This window comes from Trichoderma ghanense (assembly GCF_004382785.1).
Source record: "Trichoderma ghanense strain CCMA-1212 chromosome Unknown scaffold_4, whole genome shotgun sequence".
Lineage (NCBI taxonomy): Eukaryota > Fungi > Ascomycota > Sordariomycetes > Hypocreales > Hypocreaceae > Trichoderma > Trichoderma ghanense.
This window is the reverse complement of record NW_027395667.1, coordinates 2,239,495-2,261,750: the sequence shown is the minus strand read 5'-3', so window position 1 is coordinate 2,261,750 and position 22,256 is coordinate 2,239,495. Positions and strand designations below refer to the sequence as shown.

Here is a 22,256-nt window from a genome sequence, read left to right as displayed (position 1 = left end):
CTATTGAGGGGTCTGCCATGACCTTACTCCGTACCGGTAAGCTGCAGACGGAAGGTGCCGCTGCAGACGGGAGTTGCCTTCGAATGATATGGCTAACTGCAGTGGTACCCAAGCCTTGACTCGGAACTCTTGCGATCATAATGTGGCGTCACGACGTCGACCAATGATTCTCCTTTGAAATTCCGTCAGAAGATTCAACATCATAGTAATACACATGATAAAAGTGAACCATACAATCAACCTCTTGATTAGGCTTGGCCGCGGTCATGGCGAAGCTGTTGCTGATGGATTTGGATGACAAATGCAGCCCCCCATGTAACCGAGGTCAACGCGGTGAGTTCATGGCGGGGTTGATGTCATTAAGGGGAGTGTATAAGTGAGCCCTCATCGAGAGGAAATGGTTTCCGCTTTCGCCCAGATATCGAGAGAGGCATCCCAGATATAGAAGCCAGGGTGGCATACGTGGAGATTGACTCGAACATATAACCGCCTATCGATTGATACTTTATTCACTGTGCTTTGCAAAGAGAGAGAGAGAGAGAGAGATGAGAAAGTTCCTGCATTGAGCCAATTCCATCAGCTGCAGCTCAGCTCAACCCCCGCAATGCCGCGAGTCCTCACTCTCAAGCACATTGAAGGCGGTAAGCCTGGGGAAGTCTACTATCCGTGAGTCTCAGCAACTCAACTGCCCTGGTGACCCTTGCTTCAATCTATCCAAAGGATCAATTGGCTCACCGACTCTCCAATCGTAGCATCCAAATCAAGGAGGTCCCCAAGCCATCTCCCGGACCTCGCGAGCTCCTCGTTCGCATCTCTGCCGTGGCCCTCAACCACAGAGACCTCTTTCTCCGCCGTCACCAATATCCTGCCATTTCCTTTACCTCGCCACTGTTTGCTGACGGCTATGGAACCGTCGTCGAGGCCGGGCCCGACGTCACTCGCAGGGACCTCCTCCACAAGCCCGTGCTGCTGACACCCATGCGAGGATGGGAGTCCAGCCCCGCCGGACCCGAAGATGCGCGCAAGTTCGCCGTCATTGGCAGCAGCAAGATCACCGAGGCCGGAACTGGGCAGGACTACATTGTCGTGCCCGAAGACGAAGTCGAGCCGGCGCCAGAGCATCTTTCGCCCGGCGAGGGCGCCGCGCTGCCGCTCGTTGGGCTTACGGGGTGGAGGGCTCTGGTGACCAAGAGCGGTGCCGCCTTTCCGGGCAGCAACATCCTTGTCACGGGCATCGGCGGCGGCGTTGCGCTTGCGGTTCTCCAGTTTGCCGTTGCCTTTGGCAGCAATGTCTACGTGTCGTCCGGTGATCCGGCCAAGCTTGAGCGGGCCAAGGCTCTGGGCGCAAAGGGAGGCATCAACTACAAGTCCGAGACGTGGGAAAAGGAACTGGCCGCTCTCCTCCCCCAGGATCGGCCCTATCTCGATGCCGTGATTGACGGCGCCGGCGGCAAGCTCGTCTCCAAGACGGTTCGCCTCCTGAAGCCCGGCGGCATCATCTCCCAGTACGGCATGACGGTGTCTCCCAAGATGGACTGGGTGATGCAGGCCGTGCTGGCCAACGTGGAGCTCAAGGGCACCACGATGGGCTCGAAGCAAGAATTCAAGGACATGGTGGCCTTTGTCAAGGAAAAGAAGATTGCGCCAGTCATTAGCAAGACCGTCAAGGGTCTGGGCAACATCGAGGCCATCGACGCCCTGTTCGAGGAGATGGACCAAGGGAAGCAGTTTGGCAAGCTGGTGATTGAGTTTGATTCCGATGCCTCTCCTCCCAGACTTTGAACACGCCTTGGTTCAGGGAAAGGGGCGGGAGGTAGGGGTGCCAGGAAATCCGACAAGATGTGGAACGCGGGGCGGGAGGGGGGGAGACAGGACGAGCAATAAGCCAAAAGACAAGATTACGACTTCATTACATACAAACAAGACAGATGACATGTTCCAGACAAATATCATCTGTGCATATACATAGGTACACAAGGCTTCGCTTTTGCACACTTTGCAGAGCCCATGACACCACTTTGCTCGTGGACATCATCAATCTCAGGGTAGCATTGAATGGAATGATGACCCCTTTCTAGGTACTGTTTTCTGAATATTGTGGCTTTTTTTGCATTCAAAAAAGGATGATCAAACGCTCCTAAACCGTTCAGCAACCTTGTAAAAATCAAAACCGGGGCCGCGCCCTTTTCACTCAGAGCTCTTCTTTCGCTTCTTCTTGGGCCTGTCCTCCTCGGGCGGAACAAACTGCGCGGCCCGCTCCTTTGCCCTGTCATCCTTTGCCTGCTTCTGCTTCTCTTTGCGGTCGCTGAGCGCCGCCCTGTCCTTGGCCACCTTGCTGAGGAAGTACTCGCCGCTCTCGATCTGCTTGTCCACCTTGCTCTTCTCCGGCGCCGGCGGGAATGGCGTGTACACCTTCTTGGTCTTGTCCGTGACCTTGAGCGGCACCCGTCTCTTGCTCAGCGTCTTCTTCTTGAAGTTTGGCAGGAAGCGATCCCAGCTCTCGTTGGCCAGCTCGGGGTCCTTGGCCAGCTCGCGCTTGATCATGAGCTCTTTGATGTGATAGATGGGATGGATGTTGTTCATGCAGTCCTCGACCACCCTCCGCAGCTCCTTCAAGCCCTTGTACGGCCCCATGGCCGATACCGTGTTGCCGTGCACGAGTATGTACGTCTCCGTCAGGAGCTCGAGTGCCTTGAGAGTAGAGCCGTTAGGCCCCAGTATCCGCTGTCGGCGCTTGACGAAGCGCTCCTTATTCCGCACCAGGTTTCGGATCTTGATGATGTCGCACGCGACGCCGTCGTCGAGGATCTTGACGGCTTGGGGCGCGGGGACGCTTCGTGCCAGCAGCTTGATCAAGTCGCGCGCGTTCAGGATGGCAGCTGGGTCAAAAGTCTTTCTCGTCGTCTTGACCGTCATCGAACCTTCTACGAGATCCAGCGTGCAGGCAATGCCGTGCTTCTCCAGCGCCTTGGTGATGAGCGGCCACGCCTCTTTCAGGTAGACTTCGCGGTACTTTGGGAAGAGCGTGACAAATGATGATTCCTCGGCAAACGTGCCGCCTGCATTGTCCTTTGCGGTGAATGCCTCGATCTTCCACTTGTCGATATCGTCCGTGTCCCAGGGCTTGTCTTTTTTATGTGTCGAGGGCATCGTGATCGTCTGTCGAAGTGCCGGATCAGATTGGCGTGCACGGTTCGATAACCAACAGAGGGATTCAATCAGGCGACGCTTTACAATCGAGTGATAATCAGCTGCCGCACTGCACAGAAAGCGCTGTAATCGAATAGTATGGAGAAAGGGAATATGATGAGAATCCGGGTTGTTATCTGGTGGTGGTATTACGGTTAGAAGATGATGGCTCTGCTTCCAAAATTTTTGGCGCCTTTGCAATACGCTATCGATAAGAAAATCAAGTGGGGCTCGAGCAATCCTGCAGGGAACAACAAGTGGCGCTAGCCCTGCATTTGTACTAGTGCTGCTTTCCTCATTCATCTGCAGATGCGAGTTGCTTCGAGATTTACAAAATCTCCCCTCGTGAGCACGAGACGATATTGCGCTTCCGCCCCAAACGCCAGCATTACGCCTCCCGCAAAGCCGCTCCAACCATGTCGAAAGCAAAAGGCGCAGCAGCTGGTGTTGACACCATCGTCAAGCTGATTGTGGGAGCCGGCCAGGCCAGTCCCAGCCCTCCAGTCGGTCCCGCGCTCGGTAGCAAGGGTGTCAAGTCTATGGATTTTTGCAAGGTCCGTCACTGCATGCGTCTCTGCTGCCGTCTTCCATTCTGTCTGGCTCTGACCCTGTTATAGGAATTCAACGCAAGGACAGCACACATCGTACCTGGTACGCCGATGCCGTGCCGGGTCACCGTCCGACCTGACCGATCGTTTACTTTCGACGTCCGAACGCCGCAGACATCGTGGCTGCTGCTCAATGCAGTGGGAGCGCCAGTGGGGAAGAAGGGCAACAGAAAAGGCGTCAGCAAGCCCGGGCACGAAACAGTCGGCACCATCAGCTTAAAGCACGTCTACGAAATCGCAAAGATCAAGCAGTCGGAACTTCGGCTGTCCGGCCTGTCACTGGAGGGGCTATGCCGGTCCATCATTTTCCAGTGCAAATCAATAGGAATCAACGTGGTGGCTTAACGACATAGAAAAGGAGAGACGGGAGACAAAATTTGGCGTTTGATGGTGGATTTCTGTGCTCAGCATAACGGGCGATATGTATAACAGACTCAAGTTCCAGGGTACAACGGGATACGTCCGTCGAGATATACGATGAATATTCGAAGCAATACATACAATAGAACCTCGGCAATTTTTTTCTTCTTCTTCCCCAGTTTGAGGTTTCTCTACACCCCCTCCTCTTTCCCGCCCCCCTTAACGTTCCAATAGGTTCAGGTATGCGGGTGAATTTGACACCTGGAGGCACAAGGCACGTGTGCCCAACATGACCTGTCAAGGTTTGGCTACAAGGAGAAGGTCCCAAAAACGCTCCAGCTGCTGCCTGAAATCAGATCGGACGGGACATTGTTTGTTAGACATGCTCAAGGGAGATGCCATCCAACCAGAGGATCGGACTGCCGGCCTAGCTTCATCTTATTTGATGCGCAACCCACCTGTTTGCTTCAGGCATCGATGCTTGGAATCGACGTCACAAAAGCATCTGTGCCGGATACAACTCGGTGCACCGCTTTCGCTTGCACATGTGGCTTGTGGAAAGCCATGGCGCGCGCTTGATAGCAACAAGGTTCATTGATACAACCCGAAATCGACTACCCCGTCTTTGTTGTTGTTGGCCTGAAAACAGACCTCAACCAGCTGTAGGCCTCCCGCTCTCTGGCAGCCTAAAAACAGCGGTGCTCCCCCAATTCTTCATCCCCCCAAGTGTCACCTGCTGAGCAGAACAAAGACTTCGTCACTCAATCTCGGAAAGATCATCAGCGTCAGGTCGCCAATTCATCCCTGGAACGTGACGCGCAACGACGACATCCACAATGTCGTCCATAGTGTGCTCATGCAATCGCGCATTTGGCAGCGAGAAGGGCTTACGAGATCACAGAAAGGCCGTGGCCGCGCATATCTGCCCGGACTGCAACAGATGCCTTCGCACAAACAAGTCTCTGCTGCGACACAGGGCTCTGTCATCGCCGGCGTGCGGGCAGAATCCGCTCAAGACCATCGGCAATTGGCGATGCAACGACTGCGGCGGGATGTTCGACAGCCGAGCTGCCTTCAAAGTCCACCTCCAAGTAGCTGAACACGCCGCTGAGTTTCGCTGCTGTGACTGCAACAAAGAGTTCAAGAACTACATTGCTCTCAACTACCACCTCAGGGATAAGGTCCACGTCAAGCAGCCTGTCAAGTCGCAGGCACAGCAAGCACGATGCGAAGACTGCGATCGAACGTTTAGGACCAAAGCCGCCTTGCAGCAGCACCTCAAGTCTGTCATCCACTGCCCGATCAGCAACCTGCCTTGCTTGGCAGGCAAGCTCTGCGGTGTGGAGTGCAACACGCATTTCAGGAGTCCATCAGCTATGGTAGCTCACATGGAAAGCGGCTCTTGCTCGTCGAGCATGGACAGGGAGAAGCTCAACAGGCTGGTCCTCTTGCAAGACCGCGAGAACCTCATCACCAGTTCCAGCGGCATTGCTGCGCTCTCGGGATGGGCCAGCCTAGAAGACGAACAGGAATCACCGAGCCAGTCGGGCGTCGTGACGCCAAGCACGGAGTCGGGCGAGGGTGCGATGCTGACCCCAAGCAGCAGTCAGCTCGACCTTGCGAGCCTTGTCGGGCAGCGGCCGGCAGTGTCTGAATATTCCGACTCGGAGAGTATCTGCACCGAATTGGCGGAGGATGCTATCTATCTTTGCCCCTTGTGCCCCAACAGCAAGCGTCGCTTCGTCGGACGAACAGCCCTCGAGCAACACATGCACTCCCCAGCTCACACGCCCAAGGTATTCCATTGCCCTTCGCTTCTCTTTCAAGCGGAATCTCAAGGGACCAAGCCGAGCATGAAGCACTTTTCGACCCTCAGTGGTCTCGTGGCGCACATTGAGAGCGGCGCATGTCGTGGCGGTAATCACGGTCTGCGGACGGTGATGCAATATATGGAAGAGAGGCTGGAAGAGATGGGAATCTCTTTCAAATTGCTGGGCATCTAGGGAGTTCTTCAGCTGGCTACATCACCCACCGTGACTAATTGGAGGTCTATCTGGAAGGGTTCGGGCTGTTTGTATTTGATACTGGTGCGTTCGGACGGCTGCTCTGCTTTTGCCTTTTTCACTTACGTGATGTTCTATTCTTCAGACTGCCTGATGGCCTATGATTCAGTGCCACTTGCTTGTTAGGCTGAATATTCCATCCAACATATCATAGTTACGTGTGGAATGAATTGCGTATTTGAGGTCATTACGTACCTAGGTAGTAGTAGTTAGTACTAGTAAAGAAAGGGTCGTTGACGTGCCCAATAAGGTACTTATAGCTTTTGAGCAACTCGACATCATAGTCCCACTTCAAGCCATCAACTCCAATTCCCTTGCACCAACGTACGGCGCCAGGTTACTTTGCAGATACCTCTCTTCAGTGTCATTGCTAACGAAGGTTGGTACCTAGGTTAGCGATACCCATAAGCTGTAAATAGAACCCTTGGACCACCTCTTAGCTGCTTCGCAATAGCATCCAGAACAAACTCAGCCGCAGAAATATCGCCATGTGAGGTGGCCTTTACAAACAGTAGGACAGCAAGTCGATGAAGCATCTTCATGCATATGTGCAGAGTCCTGAAACTCATCCGGGAAAAAAGAGTCTGATTGCGTAGGGTGAGTCGCAGATGGACGGAAAGCTACAGACGGGCAAACAACGGACAGCATGAAAACTTGCCAGCGGATCCCAACGGCTCACGACGAGACGAAAGAGATGGCCGCTCATCACGGGCTGTTTGAGAGATCTGTAGAAGCAGAAACAGCTGGCATACCTACGGATACACATGGCACACAAATAGCAGTGGGGACTCGAGTACGAAGTACGGTACAGAAGACCGCTTTGCTCTTCTGCCGAAACGATCTCAGCAATGCGCGCGCGTTCTGGTGCTGCTCTCTGCCGAGTCCCTTCCACCATCCAAATCCCGAACAGCTGGACCTTTGGGATAAGAGCGATCGGCTGGTGTGCAGTGTGGTAGGATTCAGCAGACGACTTCATGATAACCCACTTCCAAGCTTCTTGCTGCCTGCTTGGTGCCAGCTGTCCTCCGTGCTCGACCTATGTAGTCTACATACGTATCAGGTGCGAGATATACGTGCAGATGACAAATCAGGGACGAGCTGCTGGACATTCCCACGGAGCAAGCAATGGAGGGGAAGCAGTTGCATCGGCCGCTACCACGGCCGCCAATCATGACCGCGGCAACAATCGGCGAGCCTGTACGGCATCTACCTAGCCTAGGTCTACTTGTAGTATCCGTCTCGACGGAAGCATCGTCGACGGGCCTTCGAGGCGGGACAGCGACTATCCGTAGGTTGGTAATGCTCCATTCCAAGACGAGCAAGCAGGCAGAACTAGCAAGCAGGATTGGTTCCTAGGAAAGCTGAGTCGCAGCAGAGTGGGAATAGCATCAGTGACTAGGCGCCTAACAACTGCGGGTGCATGCGACACCTACGAGGTACAGCTTTTGATACTCCTTGCTCGGTGCCGAGGCATCAGTTTGCTTGACCCGGATAAGGCCCAGCAACGAGTAGGTAGATATTGACGCTTTCACGAAGCTACCCGAAACGGCACTCTACATAATACCTGTTACTCGAACCGGCATGGGCTCTTTTGGCCGGGCAGCTACTAGGTACCTACCTAGTAAACATCTGGTTTTGACAATTCCGTAGCTCCCGAGTTCGACACGCAGGCACTGTGGCCGATTTATACAGTACTGCAGTGGCAGTCGATGACATACAGCACCGACTGGGCTGGACATGGCAAGGATGGAGGATCTGCTTCTGGATTGCGCCTCGAAGGACAAACAGGCCGTACCAGGTACTGTATCTAGATCAGGCATCGGCGATGAGTGCCGTCGCTCGGCCCCTGTACCTCCAAGTACCTACCTCGTCTTTGCCGCGGTGCCGGGGCTAGAGGCGGTACCAGCACGGCAGGTACCGTGGCGCATTGGAATCTGTACTCCGCTCTTGTTCGTAACGCAGGCATGGGCTCTATCGCGATACATTGAAGGAGGGGAAAAGGTACAAGACCTCGGGGTCCCTGAGCCGAGTAGAAGCCGCCGCGCTTGGCAACAGCACCTACCTAAGCAAGCGGGGACCAAAAAAATAGGGAAAAGTGCAATTTTAAACACCCAACCGGTGAACTATACGCACATCATCAGTCTATTGCTGATCGGCTCCTGTGTGCTGATATTCTCAAAAGTACGCACTTATTCATCTTGGAGTCCCTATTTTTTTTGGTCTCCGCTTGCTAAGGTACCTTACTCTGCAGTACACTAGATTTGGTTTGGGGGACCCTTGCTGCGTTGGCCAGTATCGTCCTCGGGTTCGCAATACTCCGTACAGACCGTAACAATGGAGCGAGGGGCTCACGATAAAGGGGGAGGCTGCCTGTACGGCAAACAGCAGATGCCAAGCGACGATACCTGTCAAGGCAGCCGCCGGCTTGTCGCAAGCATGGAAGCATTATGATAGAAGCATCTCGTCAGACAAACGCCGTTGTTTCTCCCAGTTTGCTGCAGTTCTGCAGGCTCGGAAGACGGCAGGGCTCAGTTTGCACAGTACCTCGCGGTACTTTGTCCCGTGAGCGCTCCCTCAACATTACCCTTGAGGAATCCCCGGTGAATCCTGCATGCGAGAAAGCATGTGGCCGCCTGTTGCTAGCACCGCGCCTCCCGAGTCGTCGGGGTACCGGTACCTGGGACTATATCGGTGACGCACCTCAGACATGCTGCATTAGGTACCTTCTGCGCGCTCCGTCCAGTCAGGTGCCTGCCAAGGCCCCTCAAGTGACCGCTTGGGATTACTCCCGAGGGCTTCCATCCAATGCAATTCACCTCACAGGCAGCCTCTCCGTGGCTCGTCTTTCGTATATGGCGCTCTCTGCAAGCCCAGCAGCGCCCTGGACTACTGACAGATGCAGTACCTACCTCTCTACTATAGTACTTGTAGGCAGCCGGCTGTGCTACGTAAATACTAGGTACCTAGGTAGGTATAGTACTACCTTAGGTAGTTAAGGTACTGAAGGTATTTGGCTGTACTTCCGAGGAGAACGAGTTCGTGGAGCATAGATAGTAGGTAGTACCTGTACATTCGCAGTGGCCCGGAGTCCCCAAGAGCGCCCCACCACCGGCCATTCTTTTCCATCATCGCGCAACCGAAGTTCGACTGGAAAAAGAAAGGAAGGAAAAAAAAGCCATCACTAGCCACGGGCTGGCTTGCGCTGCGCTATCCGCCCCCCCGGGCCCTCAAAACTCGACTCCCACAAGGTCCTGCTCGTGCCTCGAGGATCTCGTGCGCTCAGGCTGCTTCAATTCTGCGGCACGCAAAGGCTCCGTATCCCAGCATCTCTGATCCATGGCGTCGTCCGCGCCCCAGAAGCCGTCCTCTCAGCAGGAAGCCGCTGCCGGTGAGTCTCGCTTCTCTGTTCCTTTGCCCGTCCGGCGCATCCGCTGCGACGCCTCAAACGCCTCCCCCACCGGCCACGTTGGGATTTGGCGATATAGGCAAACAGCTACCAGTTTTGCGCCTAGCTCTCTGCCAGAGCTAACCTGCTTCTCTGCGTCGTCGCTCGCACAAACAGATGCAGCTCCCGCTTCCCCTGACGCCGCCGCTGCTACTGCTGCTCCCCTCGCTCGATCGCCATCAAAGGAGAGCGCCAGCAGCAAACCTCGCGATGGCCCGGGCTCCGTCCGCTTCTCCTCCGCCGTCGAGGAGATCGAGCCGCAGGCTCCTCTCGCGCAGCCTGAGGCTTCCTCCACATTGACCACGACGACAAACACTTCGGACCACTTCGATACCTTCAATGAGGTCGCCGCCGATCAGATCAAGGCTTTCCAGAAGTCTATGCACGGATTGCCCCTGCAGGAGCGCCGTATGAGCACCTTTGGCTTCGAGGCCTTTTCTCTGCCTGCATCACGGGTAAGACCTCCATCGCTTTCTACACCTCCCGTGAAGCAAGGGTAGCTGCTTTGATGTTGGCCTTGATCCCTGTTGCCTCCCGTTTGCTCGTCTTCCGTTCCCCCATCCACCCCTCCTTGACCCTTTTGCAGGTTGTCTCTTCCTCTCGGGTTGCTACCACCAGTCCCAAGACGACTGCCTCGGGCACGTCGCAATAGCAACATTAGTTTGCTATCACGACGTGGAACCGCTGTATGCATGTATTCAACCATCGACACCCAGTATCTGCATTCGAGATCCATTCGCCCCACGCCTTCGTCACACGGGAACGCAGCTTCTATCCGTCATCGTGGCCTGTGTTGTTGTCTCTTTTTATCCGTTCTTCCTTGCCCTTCAGCTGCTAACCGTGCGGCTACCCTGTTAGATCAACTCTCGTGAAGATGCCTCGAACGACTCCACGAGGCTGCCAACGCCAAACTCGTCCGGCTGGCAGTCTCCCCACGGAAGCCCTCGACTTTCCGCCCTGGCCTCTCCTCCTCTCACGCCTGCCGGGTCAGACCCCGACAAGAGGTTAAATAGGGATGCCGGTCCAACCAGCGCTCCCGGTTCCGCCGTCAACGATACGCACATCATCACTCCGCAGCCTTCGACTTCTGCCGATAAGACAACTGCTCGCAGCGGCGATCGCATAGTCCTGACTCATCGACCCGCATCCTCGGACCACGTAATGTCTAGGGCCTCGTCTACCGACGATCGCCGCGGGGGATCTAGGTCGCACCATCGAAAGGGAATCTTCGCCGTCGGGCCCAGCTCTGTCCCCGTTTCTCGTGAGTCGAGCCCTTCCAGAAGCGCAGCGTCGCACTATTATTCCAAGCCGATGGCGCCTGGAGGCGACGCCAACGACCCCTATGCCAAGGGCCGCCGCCCTCCTCAGCAGCAGCACCCTACCCGTCACACGGTCGATCCGCGATTCGTCTTCTCACGGAAGAAGAAGCACGGGCACGGCTCTTCGCCGTCATCTTCCAAATCAAGCCTCGGGGTATACGCTCAGCACTCCAAGCAGAGCGATGACTCGGGCTCCAACGATGGCGCACATGGCCATGGGGCAACGGGCTCCATGTCCGACCTGAAGCGATTCTTCCGAAAGTCTGGCCACCACAGGAAGCGGGACCTGTCGCCGTCTTCCATCAAGTCATCCTCCAAGTCCAGCCAAGCCAGTCGTTCCACCCAGCAGCTGCCCTTTGGGGATGACCACGGGCTGACGTCCAAGTACGGCAAACTCGGCAAGGTGCTGGGGTCCGGTGCCGGCGGCTCAGTCCGGCTCATGCGTCGAACGGAGGACGGCACCGTCTTCGCCGTCAAGGAGTTCAGAGCGCGCCACACATACGAGACGGAGAGAGAGTACAACAAGAAGGTGACGGCCGAGTTCTGCGTCGGTTCGACCCTCCACCACGGCAATGTCATTGAGACGCTGGACATATTGCAGGAGAAGGGACGATGGTTCGAGGTCATGGAGTATGCCCCTTATGACCTCTTTGCCATTGTCATGACGGGCAAAATGACGCGCGAAGAGATTCGGTGCAGCTTCTTGCAGATCCTCAATGGCGTCACCTATCTGCACAGCATGGGTCTTGCGCATCGCGACCTGAAGCTGGATAACGTGGTGGTTAGCGAAAAGGGCATCATGAAGATTATCGATTTCGGCAGTGCTCATGTGTTCAAGTATCCCTTTGAGAGCGGGTCAGTCCCAGCCAAAGGTGAGACCCCTTTCCCCTTCTAGCCCCCCTTTTATTCTTTTTCTTCGCTTTCCAACGCTGACGGCGACGCTCATGTAGGTATTGTCGGGTCTGACCCATACTTGGCTCCCGAAGTGTACGACTCCAAAGAATACGACGCCGAGGCGGTCGACATCTGGTCACTCGCCATCATCTTCTGCTGCATGACCTTGCGCCGATTCCCCTGGAAGATCCCCCGCATGACGGACAACTCGTACAAGCTCTTCGCGGCCACCCCAACCCCTGGACACGATCCGCGCAAGCTCCTGAGACCCAAGTCCACCAATGACCTCTCTTCCGTGTCTCCCCGAGAATTCCTGCCCGAGGACGACCCGAAGCCTCAGAACAACAGCTTTGATCAGTCGCATAAGAGGCAGGATTCGGATGCTGCGCCCGAACAGACACAGCTCCCCATTCCGGGAGTCAACGTCACGACCGAGAAGAAGGAGGTCATCCGAGGCCCCTGGAGGATTCTGCGCCTGCTTCCTCGCGAAAGCCGTCACATCATCCACCGCATGCTGGACATCAACCCCAAGACTCGGGCTAAGATGAGTGAGATTCTGGAAGAGCCATGGGTGGCAGACACCATCATCTGCCAGCAGTTGGAGAATGGAGAGGTGATTCCTGCTTCTGACCATACACACATCCTGGAGCCGCCAAACTCTCAGCCACCTCCCCCAAAGAAGGCATAATGCGGGAACTCACCAACGTACTTTCTTTCTCGTCCGCCATTTTTTCGCTCCAGCATTGTTTCCTTGTTTCCCTTCGCTCTTTTCATCGATCACTCCAGCAATCCCCCCCACCCACTCAACCGGCCTTTCTTCCCTTGCTTTCCTCCCTTTCTCGCTACTCATTCCAAACATATGGTTGGGCGTTTTCTTTTCTTTGCTTTTCTTTCTGCTCTTTGCTTTTTGGATACACATAGGACGAAATTGCACAATACCAGGTGGTTCCACGGAGGGACCGATGACAGCAAGATGCGACGAAATTTTGGGTTTTCGATCAGGTGCATGCGCGTGTTGTGGAATGTGTTTACTGGCAGATCAACTGGAACCTCAGGGTCATATAAACAAAACTTTTACATAGTGGCATACTATTCTGTACAGGCGATGGGCGGTTGGTGGTCGAGGCGATAGGGATAGACGGCGTCTGCGTTTTATTTGCATCTTACACATTATAGGTAGTAGTTGTTCAATATGATTTCCAGTGTATGTATTTTGTCTTGGACCTCAATTCACAAACGCAGCAAGAGCGGCTCAATGCGCCTGTGCCCTTGTCTTCGCCATCCTCGTGTCCAGTGCTTGCCCCTCATCGTCACTTTTGTCGTTCTTTGGGGATTGAGCTCCGAATTCGGTAAAGCATGGCGGGGTTGGCATCCCGAGCTGTCTGAAGCTATCGCGGGGCGGGAGCCTCGGAAGAGGGGAAATCCCGAACCGATACGGCCGCAAGAGTGGAAAAAAAATTGCCGGCTAATAAGCAGATGCTTGATTCTGGAAGCCGTTAGAAGAGAAGAGCGACTTGTTGCCGATCCGAACCGCTTCTTCAGCTCGTCCGCCTCTTTTTCTTTATTTTTTTGCTTCTTCATCCGTAAGATCAACCTCGACGCTACCCTTTTTGCAAGCTTCGCAGTCCTCGCTTCCAATCACACAATCATTCACAATGGTATGGCTCACCTTCTTCCACCTCCCAATGCTCTCTGGGATCTCTCCCCAATGAGTTTGGACGCCGCCTTGGTTCAACCTTTCAGCTCCCTTGCTGGGTCGGCTTAACCTACCTTGGGTAGTATACGCCTACGTATATGCCACCTCGGGAGCTGATTACGTTGCCATTGTGACCTCGAAGCACTGGATGGAAGCGATTTGCTAACTCACGACGCTCAACAAACAGTCTACGGTCCGAAACATCCGCGCTCTCGCTCCCCTGCTGGACCGTGTGCTGGTCCAGCGCGTCAAGGCCGAGGCTAAGACGGCCAGCGGCATCTTCCTGCCCGAGTCGAGCGTCGAGAAGCTCAACGAGGCCAAGGTCCTCGCCGTGGGCCCTGGAGCTCTGGACCGGGATGGCAAGCGCGTCCCCATGAGCGTGGCCGTCGGCGACCGTGTTCTGATTCCTCAGGTAGGAACTCGTACCAGCTAGCCTAGGATGATCGCGAAATGATGTGTGAACCTCGGCCAGGGAGTTGCTTGGTGCTAACTTGGGGCATTCTTTAGTTTGGTGGCTCGCCTGTCAAGTCTGGCGAGGAGGACTACCAGCTGTTCCGTGACAGCGAGTAAGTTTTTGCTAGCGAATCCCCTGTTACCTAAAAAGGACTTTGACTAATGAAGTGCAGGATTCTCGCCAAGATCAACGAGTAAATGTCTTAAGAGGAGGAAAGGAGCGAAACCAATAATACCCGGCGTCATGACGAGTGTACTATACCGTGTACCATACGATTGCAAAGGACCATAAAAAGGAATTCAAAGAAAAATGTCAAAATCTACATTCAAGGACCGAGACCGAGGTTTCAGCGACAGTTTCAGCGACATCTTTTGTTGTAATTGTCATTGTTGGGGAAAAGGACTGCGGGAGGCTAAAACCAGTGCACGCATAAATTGGGGAGGGGGGTCTTCGAGCCGCATGGGGTATCAAGCTGTTGGATGTTGGCTTGTGTGAGTTGATCATGGCTGAAGCTGTTCCTTTTTCCTACACGAGATCTCCACTCACAGTACTCATCATTCTTCCACTTTGTTGGTTCCGGCTATGGTGTGATTACGATGTGATGGTGATTGGCGACCTGATGTCCGCATCGACCCTCTATCTGGAACACGGTCGACTTCGGTTGGAAGCACAAGGTCCGATCGGCTCAGGAGCTTTCTTTGATGCTACGCCAAATTGGCATGCCGCCGCTCCGTATCGCCTCTGAACACTACAGCCCCTTACCCATGGCCCCCCTTCTAGCAGCTCGGCAGCATCCTTTTGGTCTGGAAGTTTATCTCATTGGAGGGGCTGATCAGGTCGAGTCGCACAGTCGCAGCCAGAAGCGCCAGCCGAATATAGGAAGCCAATAGGGGGGCTCGGCCGGAGACAAACAGTCGGTTTCAACCCGAGATACCAGTCTCACGACCTGCTGCACGCCATCTTGGCAAGACAGGAGTTTCCATCCTCAGCCACTCTGAGATTGCCGAGGTCAGAGAGGGCAAATCCAGACGATGGACGAGGCGAGGCGGCGTCGGCTGCGCAAATCAAGGGCTCTAATCTTTCGTGGGATAGCTTCCAAGCCACCAGGAACGGAGGCTTCGTGCTTTATATGCTTTTGGAAAAGGGTTTGCTGAATCATAATGTTAACCGGAGAGACTAAGGGATGCAGGATGCTCAAGCTCCGGACATACCCTCGCTTCAGAGCAGCACCCTCTTTAACCTTCGCTTATAAAGTCGCCGGTTGCCCCCCCTTCTGTTTGCTTCTCAAAGCTGATACAAACCGTTCAACTTTTACGTCTTCAATATGAAGTGCTTCCTTCTCTGGGTCGGTCTTTTGCTTTTGGGCCTTGCCTGCACGGCAAGTGCCCACACAACTTTCACCACGCTCTTCATCGACAAGAAAAACCAAGGAGATGGGACGTGCGTCCGGATGCCGTACGATGACAAGACGGCAACCAACCCGGTTAAACCCATCACGTCTTCGGATATGGCTTGTGGTAAGCATGCTTCTCATATTGGGGTCGCTCAATGGGCAAGAAAGCTCCTGGTAATGCTGGTCGATGCTGATACATGCATACCAACAGGTCGTAACGGTGCTGATCCGGTGCCGTTCATCTGTCCGGCAAAGAAAGGATCTTTGCTCACCTTCGAGTTCCGCCTCTGGCCCGATGCTCAGGAGCCCGGCAGCATTGATCCGGGCCACCTAGGTCCCTGCGCCGTGTACGTGAAGAAGGTTGACGACATGTTCTCGGACAGTGCCGCCGGTGGCGGCTGGTTCAAGATCTGGGAGGACGGCTACGATCCCAAGACCCAGAAATGGTGCGTCGACCGGCTCGTCAACAACAATGGCCTGCTCTCCGTGAGACTTCCCAGGGGGCTACCTGCAGGTTACTACATCGTGAGGCCCGAGATCCTGGCGTTGCACTGGGCTGCCCATCGCAACGACCCGCAGTTCTACCTCGGCTGTGCACAAATCTTCCTCGATAGCGACGTACGTGGTCCGCTGGAGGTTCCTCGGAAACAGCAAGCCAGTATCCCTGGATACGTCAACGCGAAGACACCAGGCCTCACGTTCGACATCTACCAGCACAAGCTGCCTCCGTATCCCATGCCCGGCCCCAAGGTGTATATCCCCCCAGTCAACCGGAACAAGTCGGATCACGACTTGAACACCGGCCGGCTAGTCCAGACTGACGGCCTCATTCCCAAGGACTGCTTGATCAAGAAGGCAAACTGGTGCGGCAAGCCTGCCGAGCCGTACTCGAGCGCGCGCATGTGCTGGAGGGCCGTCAACGACTGCTACGCCCAGAGCAAGAAGTGCAGGGAGAGCTCTCCGCCCATAGGGCTGACCAACTGCGACCGCTGGAGCAATTACTGCGGCAAGATGGACGCGCTGTGCGAGGCGGAAAAGTACAAAGGTCCGCCGAAATTCACCGAGAAGGAGTACGTTGTGCCGGCGCCGGGAAAGCTGCCCGAGGTGTGGAACGACATCTTTGAGAAGCTTGAGCAGAACTGAACCGCTGGCAGGGTTCGCCGGGGCGCTGTATCTGGTTGCTTTTCGTCGTTTGTGTTATTATTTCTCTTTTTAGTGGATTGAGTCAGTCTTAATTCATATTAGGGGGCCACGTCTTGGAGCGGGACTCTTGAGATGCCATGTTTAATAAGAATAACGATTCTAGAGTAGGCACCTAGAGGTCACTCAACTAAGGCAGTCAGGGATCACCTAACCATGCGATACTTGTGTGAACCGAAGCTTCCCTCTCATACCTTAGTCGCAGCTGTGGATTCTCTCACGGGAGAAGAGGAAGTGGCCTTCCCTCACCCTCATCATTAGTCGACAATGTCCGCCACAGATAAGGTATGGCGGGACGGGATCAACCATGGCTCCGCATACTTGTAGGTGTGAATGAAGACCTTATGAATGCAGCGACCGGGTCACCGGATATTGGAGCAGGAGGCAGCACTTATCGAGGCTATTTCAACAGTGCATGTAAGGAGCTTGGAAGCCCCTGATTCCAGCCAGGAACTTGGTGGTTGTGCATGTCGTATGCAGCCCGTCCCGCTTCTGGCTCTCACGTACGTTGTGATTTGCTGAAAGCCAGCGCGGCGAAGATTGTCACAAGGAAGACGACGAGGGCCTGGCAGTCCCGGAAAAGGGCTGCTGGTTATTTGCTAATGGCCAGGACCGTGTGCCGCCGTGACTCGTTGGAGGTCAGATAGTAATGTTCATCTATCATGGCGACGATTTCGAGGTTCTTTCAATGGTTGCAAGTCGGTACTTGTGTCTGCCTACCTAGTACCTACCTAGATACTTCCGTGCTTTCTGCTGTTTGGTGGATTGAGAATCTCATGCTGGTTGTCTCGGTGCCCGGCACAGGGATCATGTAGATTGGCGAGAAACTGATGGTTGAGATAGCTCCCATGCCTGCAAACCCTTTTCACAACATCCATAACAAAGTCCAAACGTGAAGCTTGATGCATCTCTGGTTTGTCCGTGAGGTGCTGCATCTGATGTTTATGGATTGTCGATACCTTACCGGACCTGAGCTGCCAATTCCAGGCTCCAGCTCCAGCCTCCAGGCCGTCAGAAGGGGCCCCCCAGCGGCTTCTAGGTTGCCATCCCGCTAAAACATCAGCCCAGTCCAGCAGCTGCTCCAGCGCCAGAGCCCCGAACCCCGTCGCCTCCACCGACCGCCCTGGTACCTCTCAAGCGTTTTTTCGGCGCCAGAGGTACCTCGACAGGTGCACGGTGCACCTCGTAGCCGGTGTACGTTAGGTGCCTTACCTGGTAGGTACCTTGATGCAGCCGCGCGCTGGCCTTGCATCTCGGCCAAGTGTCCCGACCGCCTCCAGCTGTCCAGATGCCAAAACCTCGATTCTGCAACCCTCACCGACGAGCCTGAAACCCCCCTCTCCAGCCTTTGCCACCTGCTTCGCCAGCCACGCCCAATTGCGCCGTCCCGTGCCAGTGCGTTACTCATCGCCGTCAGCGTCTCGGCATCTCTCTGCCTCCGTGGTCAATCTAGAGGCTCTTGTGCTGCTCCAGCATCGCCAGACTGACTAACCGCCTCGCTGCCATCCCCGTTTGGTGTTGAGGCTCTCGCCGGATCTGCCGCCGCCCTCTAGAGCAAGCAACTGTTCTCGATACCGGACTCACCCAATAATTATTCATCTCGACGGGACGCATCTTCTGCATCCCCCTTTTCTCCTCTCTCTTTCCCATTTTTGGCTTTTCGTCGCTGCTCCGTCCTGCTTGCGGGCTGGAAGTCTCCTTAGCCCTCCGCCTTCGCCTCTCCCGCCTCTCCGCCACTTTGCCCTCGAAGCCCCCGAACTTTCGACCATCGTGATCGGCTCGCCTCACCAGCTCGGTACCTCTTCTCTTCTGGAAAACCGTCTTACCCAAGATGCCCGCCATGCCTAGCAATCGCAACTACGACTTCCTGGTACGGCTGATTCTTTCCCCCCTTTCGCAACCCCCACCCCTCTGGCCACGTACGATCACTAGGCGCAGTTCCCGTCACATGGCAATAGTATCAACAACGCAGTCGACTACGACGCAATTCATACTCCGACACGAAAGAGAAAAGCGAACCAGATGCTAATCTGACTGTTTTCAAATAGATCAAGCTCCTTCTCATTGGCGACTCCGGTGTTGGCAAGTCATGCTGTCTGTTGCGATTCAGCGAGGACTCCTTCACCCCCTCCTTCATTACCACGATTGGCATCGATTTCAAGATCAGGACAATTGAGCTGGATGGCAAGCGTGTCAAGCTACAGATCTGGGACACTGCCGGCCAGGAGCGATTCCGCACCATCACCACTGCCTACTACCGTGGTGCCATGGGCATTCTGCTCGTCTACGATGTCACCGACGAGCGATCATTCAGCAGTATGTTCAACTCCCCCCTCCCCACCCATTCTCACCGCCTGGCAGCTCTGCTCGTCTTCGGCCCAGCTCATCTACATCTCTCCCCTCATACTGGGTATCGCATAATCAACCCCCAATCTGCACCAGTGTTTCAACGAGTGGCTTGCCATTGAGCCCTCATTCAATGCATCCCAAGGACTACCAATTCCAGAAAAGTGGAGTTGCTCGGACTGTGGCTGACTCGTCGTTTTACCCTCTACCCCATAGACATTCGCACCTGGTTCCAAAACGTGGAGCAGCATGCCACCGAGGGCGTCAACAAGATCCTGATCGGCAACAAGTGCGACTGGGAGGACAAGCGCGTTGTGTCCACAGAACAGGGCCAGGCACTGGCAGACGAGCTCGGCATTCCTTTCCTCGAAGTCTCGGCCAAGAGCAACATCAACATTGACCAGGCCTTTTACAGCCTGGCTGCCGACATCAAGAAGCGCCTCATCGACAACCAGAAGACTGACACTGGAACCTCATCCGGTGTCAATGTCGGAGAGAAGAACGACGCCGCCAGCGGCAAGTGCTGTTAAACGGGGCCCAACAGGTCCTTTTGCGGCACGCGCACGCGTGAGGCATGACGTTGATCTGAGACGGTATTTGACGTATGATATAATGGATACGGCAGCGCAACGCGATCAAGACATACAAGCTGTTAATGAGGCCTGCGGTTTATCAGTCTTGCGCCAATAATGACATTTCGGACGGACATGAGGGTCATGAGAGTTCCTTGACTAAGAGAAGACAAAACCAAAAACACAAAAAAAAAAAAAATTGACACTTCCGAACCGCTCGGCAACACTCGAATCAACCCCGTACCTACCCATTTTAGAGAGAGCAAGTCTGGTTCGGAGTTCTTTGCGATCTTCTTCCTCCCCTTTGGTGTTTCTTTCTTTTTCGTTGCCCTTTATCTCTCTCTTTTGTTATCTTTTTCTTACTTTGGGTTTTAATACAAAAAAACTATTCATTGCTATTGTGTCTATGGTCATTTCATGGCGGCCGAGGAGGGGCCTTGCTGTTTGTTACGTTCGCTGTTGGAGTCTGGCATTTGGCAAAGATAAAAAGAGTGGATGAACAAGTGTGAGAAGTGTCGCGATAGAGCGAGGAAGAGAGAAAGCCTGGGGTTGGGAAGAGGAAAAGAGAGAGAGAGAGAGAGAGAATATTATGTAATACGAGACGTGGCCACGAGAATCAACGACAGAAGCATATGGTTGCAGCAAGGCTGACAGTGCGTGGATGAGAAGCAGAGCTGGGGTTGATCAGGTGGGAATGTGAAAGTAGCTTTGGTAGACGGAAATAACTACCAGTTAATAATTGAAGCACGAACCATATACCTCACTGGCTCTGGCCGCAGTGTTGTGAGCGCTCGTTGATTCCAACTCTGCTGAAACCGCCGTGCCTCTTCTTCGTCCGCACATGCAAGCAGAAATCGGCCCCTCATTGTTTCCCACGCTTCACGATCCTTGATCTTTAAGGAGGCGCCCTTTGGCCTACTCGATGCTACCTCGTCATTCTCATCCATCTCCCCATTCTTATGCGCCCCTTTGGCATTCATCTTCGGTGATCCTTGCTGTGAGTGGCTCTTTTGGAGATGCTGGGGCATGGAGACTTTCCATCGAAGGGCTCGGTTGTACCCATCTCGACTGATGAACTGATGCAGCCGTTCCGCAGTCAAGGTAGGCGGGTAGACATCGACCATCAGCACAGGGGGCCGCTCCCCGAACCCGAGGTTGTCAACCAAGCCAGCCAGGCGCTTCGCCCATGGCCGTCTCAGGGCAACTCTTTGGCGATGGATTGGAATCGCAACTTGGGATCCCGGCGCAATGGTAAAGGAGTTGGCGAGTTCGACAAGGCTTTCTGTGCCGGGCGTGTCGGGTTGGGCAATGTCACTTGTGTCGTCAACGGCGCCGGCGGCTGCTGCTGGGGCTGTCGATGGAGATGCGAGGGAGATCTTTAGAGAGGACGGAACGCTGCTTTCCCACAGGCCACTTGCAGACCGGAGCTTGAAACCGTTGAGCTTGTGTAGGCGAATCAGCCTGTCACGGTACGAGACGGCGGCTTCGCCAGTGCTGAAGGTGACCCAGTAGCGGCCGAGAGGTTCGAGGGTGTCTTGCTTGCGTTGCTGCTGGACTGGGAAGCATGTTAGCCAGGATGTCTCGATGATCAAAGACACAATACCGGCGTGCGAAGAGGAAGAACCGGAAGAGGCTCGGTACCTTTGCAGATGGCGTTTCGCCAGTTGGAGAAGTCGTTTGGCGCTATGCGGTAAAAGTCTGTCGCGCTGAGATTGGGCGACAGGCCGTCGATGGCGAGCATGAAGCCAGACGAGTCGCTGGTGCCTGAGGGGTTCTGCACGCTCCGCCGCGGCGAGAAGACGGGCTTGGGGATGGCAAAGGCGGCATTCTCTACATGCTCATCACCATGCTTCCGGGGTCTTTCTCTCCTCTTCAGTTGAGGCCACATCTGGTGAGCAGTATCGGTGGATTCGCCTGCCGCATCATGGTCGCCGCCAGCATTCTTTCTGTCTGTCCAATGTCGTCGAGGGTCGGCGGCTTTAGCTGTACGACTCGCTGCTGTCCTCGTTCGGCGATGAGGCAGATGATGAGGGGTCTGTTCTTTTACGGGCGCAGCTGTTGAGCGAGAAGATGCGCGGTGCACCCTACCCGAGGACTGGGAACCTTCGGGAGACGGCGAACCGGAACTTCCATCTTCGTCAGCCCCTCCAGCTGTGCTGAACCAGCGCCGTGACCCCAACTCTTCGCCTCTGCTTGAGATGGGAGCGTGACGACAGGAGGCCCTCCTCGAGCTGCCGCCGAGGTTAGCGAGCGTCGCTGTCGCTCGAGGCGTCCATCGAGGGCAGATCATCCAGACAGATGGCCGGGAATAAATCGCATTGAGCTCTTCGGGCACATGAGGAGGTAGAATCGGGGTGCTGGAGAGAGGGAGGACTGGATGGAGATTGGAGTGGACGGATTGGAGGTTTACGGCTTTTCTTTGCCATGACGTCGGGCAGGGTATGGAATACCTGCTGCTAGTGCAATGCATGTAGCGGGAACCTGTCTGCGCTGGTTGACCAATTGCAGTGCAGGGCACTCGGGATTCGGTTGCATGGTCTCATCGAGGTGGTTTACCTCGTGGCAGAGGAACAGCAAGACATGCTCTTCAATCTGAATTAAGGCAATCATTGTCTCAGATTGTCCTGCACATATAGGTGCCTAATTGCCAGCAAGGTCCGTACGTAGGTATTCTCCCAGAATCCTCCTCCTGACAATCGATTGCACCAGCTGCATTT

At 54.8% G+C, this 22,256-nt stretch overlaps 10 protein-coding genes across 10 annotated transcripts; 8 read left to right on the top strand and 2 right to left on the bottom strand.

The window, feature by feature from the left end:
* Positions 1-404: 404 nt before the first annotated feature.
* Positions 405-1,782, top strand: CCMA1212_004908 (putative zinc-type alcohol dehydrogenase-like protein; the record flags this gene model as incomplete). The annotated part of the gene is made up of 2 exons (XM_073702191.1): positions 405-666; positions 753-1,782. The coding sequence occupies exons 1-2, from the start codon at positions 605-607 to the stop codon at positions 1,780-1,782; spliced, it is 1,092 nt and encodes a 363-aa protein (XP_073560001.1). The 5' UTR covers positions 405-604.
* Positions 1,783-2,187: 405 nt separating this feature from the next.
* Positions 2,188-3,150, bottom strand: CCMA1212_004907 (KRR1 small subunit processome component; the record flags this gene model as incomplete). The annotated part of the gene is made up of 1 exon (XM_073702190.1): positions 2,188-3,150. One exon carries the CDS (start codon positions 3,148-3,150, stop codon positions 2,188-2,190), a length of 963 nt encoding a protein of 320 aa, XP_073559323.1.
* A 348-nt stretch (positions 3,151-3,498) lies between these two features.
* CCMA1212_004906 (54S ribosomal protein L19) lies at positions 3,499-4,142 on the top strand (the record flags this gene model as incomplete). Its single annotated transcript, XM_073702189.1, has 3 exons — positions 3,499-3,504; positions 3,576-3,743; positions 3,807-4,142. The coding sequence occupies 3 exons, from the start codon at positions 3,499-3,501 to the stop codon at positions 4,140-4,142; spliced, it is 510 nt and encodes a 169-aa protein (XP_073559959.1).
* Positions 4,143-4,993: 851 nt separating this feature from the next.
* Positions 4,994-6,160, top strand: CCMA1212_004905 (uncharacterized protein; the record flags this gene model as incomplete). The annotated part of the gene is made up of 1 exon (XM_073702188.1): positions 4,994-6,160. The coding sequence occupies one exon, from the start codon at positions 4,994-4,996 to the stop codon at positions 6,158-6,160; it is 1,167 nt and encodes a 388-aa protein (XP_073559321.1).
* Positions 6,161-7,311: 1,151 nt separating this feature from the next.
* CCMA1212_004904 (uncharacterized protein) lies at positions 7,312-8,309 on the top strand (the record flags this gene model as incomplete). Its single annotated transcript, XM_073702187.1, is given in 3 exon segments — positions 7,312-7,568; positions 7,941-8,169; positions 8,183-8,309. The coding sequence occupies 3 exon segments, from the start codon at positions 7,346-7,348 to the stop codon at positions 8,307-8,309; spliced, it is 579 nt and encodes a 192-aa protein (XP_073559322.1). The 5' UTR covers positions 7,312-7,345.
* A 1,247-nt stretch (positions 8,310-9,556) lies between these two features.
* CCMA1212_004903 (Serine/threonine-protein kinase oca2) lies at positions 9,557-12,566 on the top strand (the record flags this gene model as incomplete). Its single annotated transcript, XM_073702186.1, has 4 exons — positions 9,557-9,608; positions 9,783-10,120; positions 10,524-11,856; positions 11,935-12,566. 4 exons carry the CDS (start codon positions 9,557-9,559, stop codon positions 12,564-12,566), a joined length of 2,355 nt encoding a protein of 784 aa, XP_073559319.1.
* A 1,195-nt stretch (positions 12,567-13,761) lies between these two features.
* On the top strand, positions 13,762-14,225 carry CCMA1212_004902 (10 kDa heat shock protein; the record flags this gene model as incomplete). The annotated part of the gene is made up of 3 exons (XM_073702185.1): positions 13,762-13,986; positions 14,082-14,140; positions 14,201-14,225. Coding segments are annotated over 3 exons (309 nt in total), but the record flags the coding sequence as incomplete, so codon positions are not given.
* Positions 14,226-15,352: 1,127 nt separating this feature from the next.
* CCMA1212_004901 (putative endo-beta-1,4-glucanase D) lies at positions 15,353-16,564 on the top strand (the record flags this gene model as incomplete). The annotated part of the gene is made up of 1 exon (XM_073702184.1): positions 15,353-16,564. The coding sequence occupies one exon, from the start codon at positions 15,353-15,355 to the stop codon at positions 16,562-16,564; it is 1,212 nt and encodes a 403-aa protein (XP_073559318.1).
* A 1,897-nt stretch (positions 16,565-18,461) lies between these two features.
* On the top strand, positions 18,462-19,497 carry CCMA1212_004900 (GTP-binding protein ypt2; the record flags this gene model as incomplete). Its single annotated transcript, XM_073702183.1, has 3 exons — positions 18,462-18,491; positions 18,670-18,937; positions 19,184-19,497. The coding sequence occupies 3 exons, from the start codon at positions 18,462-18,464 to the stop codon at positions 19,495-19,497; spliced, it is 612 nt and encodes a 203-aa protein (XP_073559505.1).
* A 767-nt stretch (positions 19,498-20,264) lies between these two features.
* CCMA1212_004899 (uncharacterized protein) lies at positions 20,265-21,896 on the bottom strand (the record flags this gene model as incomplete). Its single annotated transcript, XM_073702182.1, has 2 exons — positions 21,181-21,896; positions 20,265-21,094 (listed from the first exon to the last, which is right to left on the bottom strand). Exons 1-2 carry the CDS (start codon positions 21,827-21,829, stop codon positions 20,265-20,267), a joined length of 1,479 nt encoding a protein of 492 aa, XP_073559736.1. The 5' UTR covers positions 21,830-21,896.
* Positions 21,897-22,256: the final 360 nt, after the last annotated feature.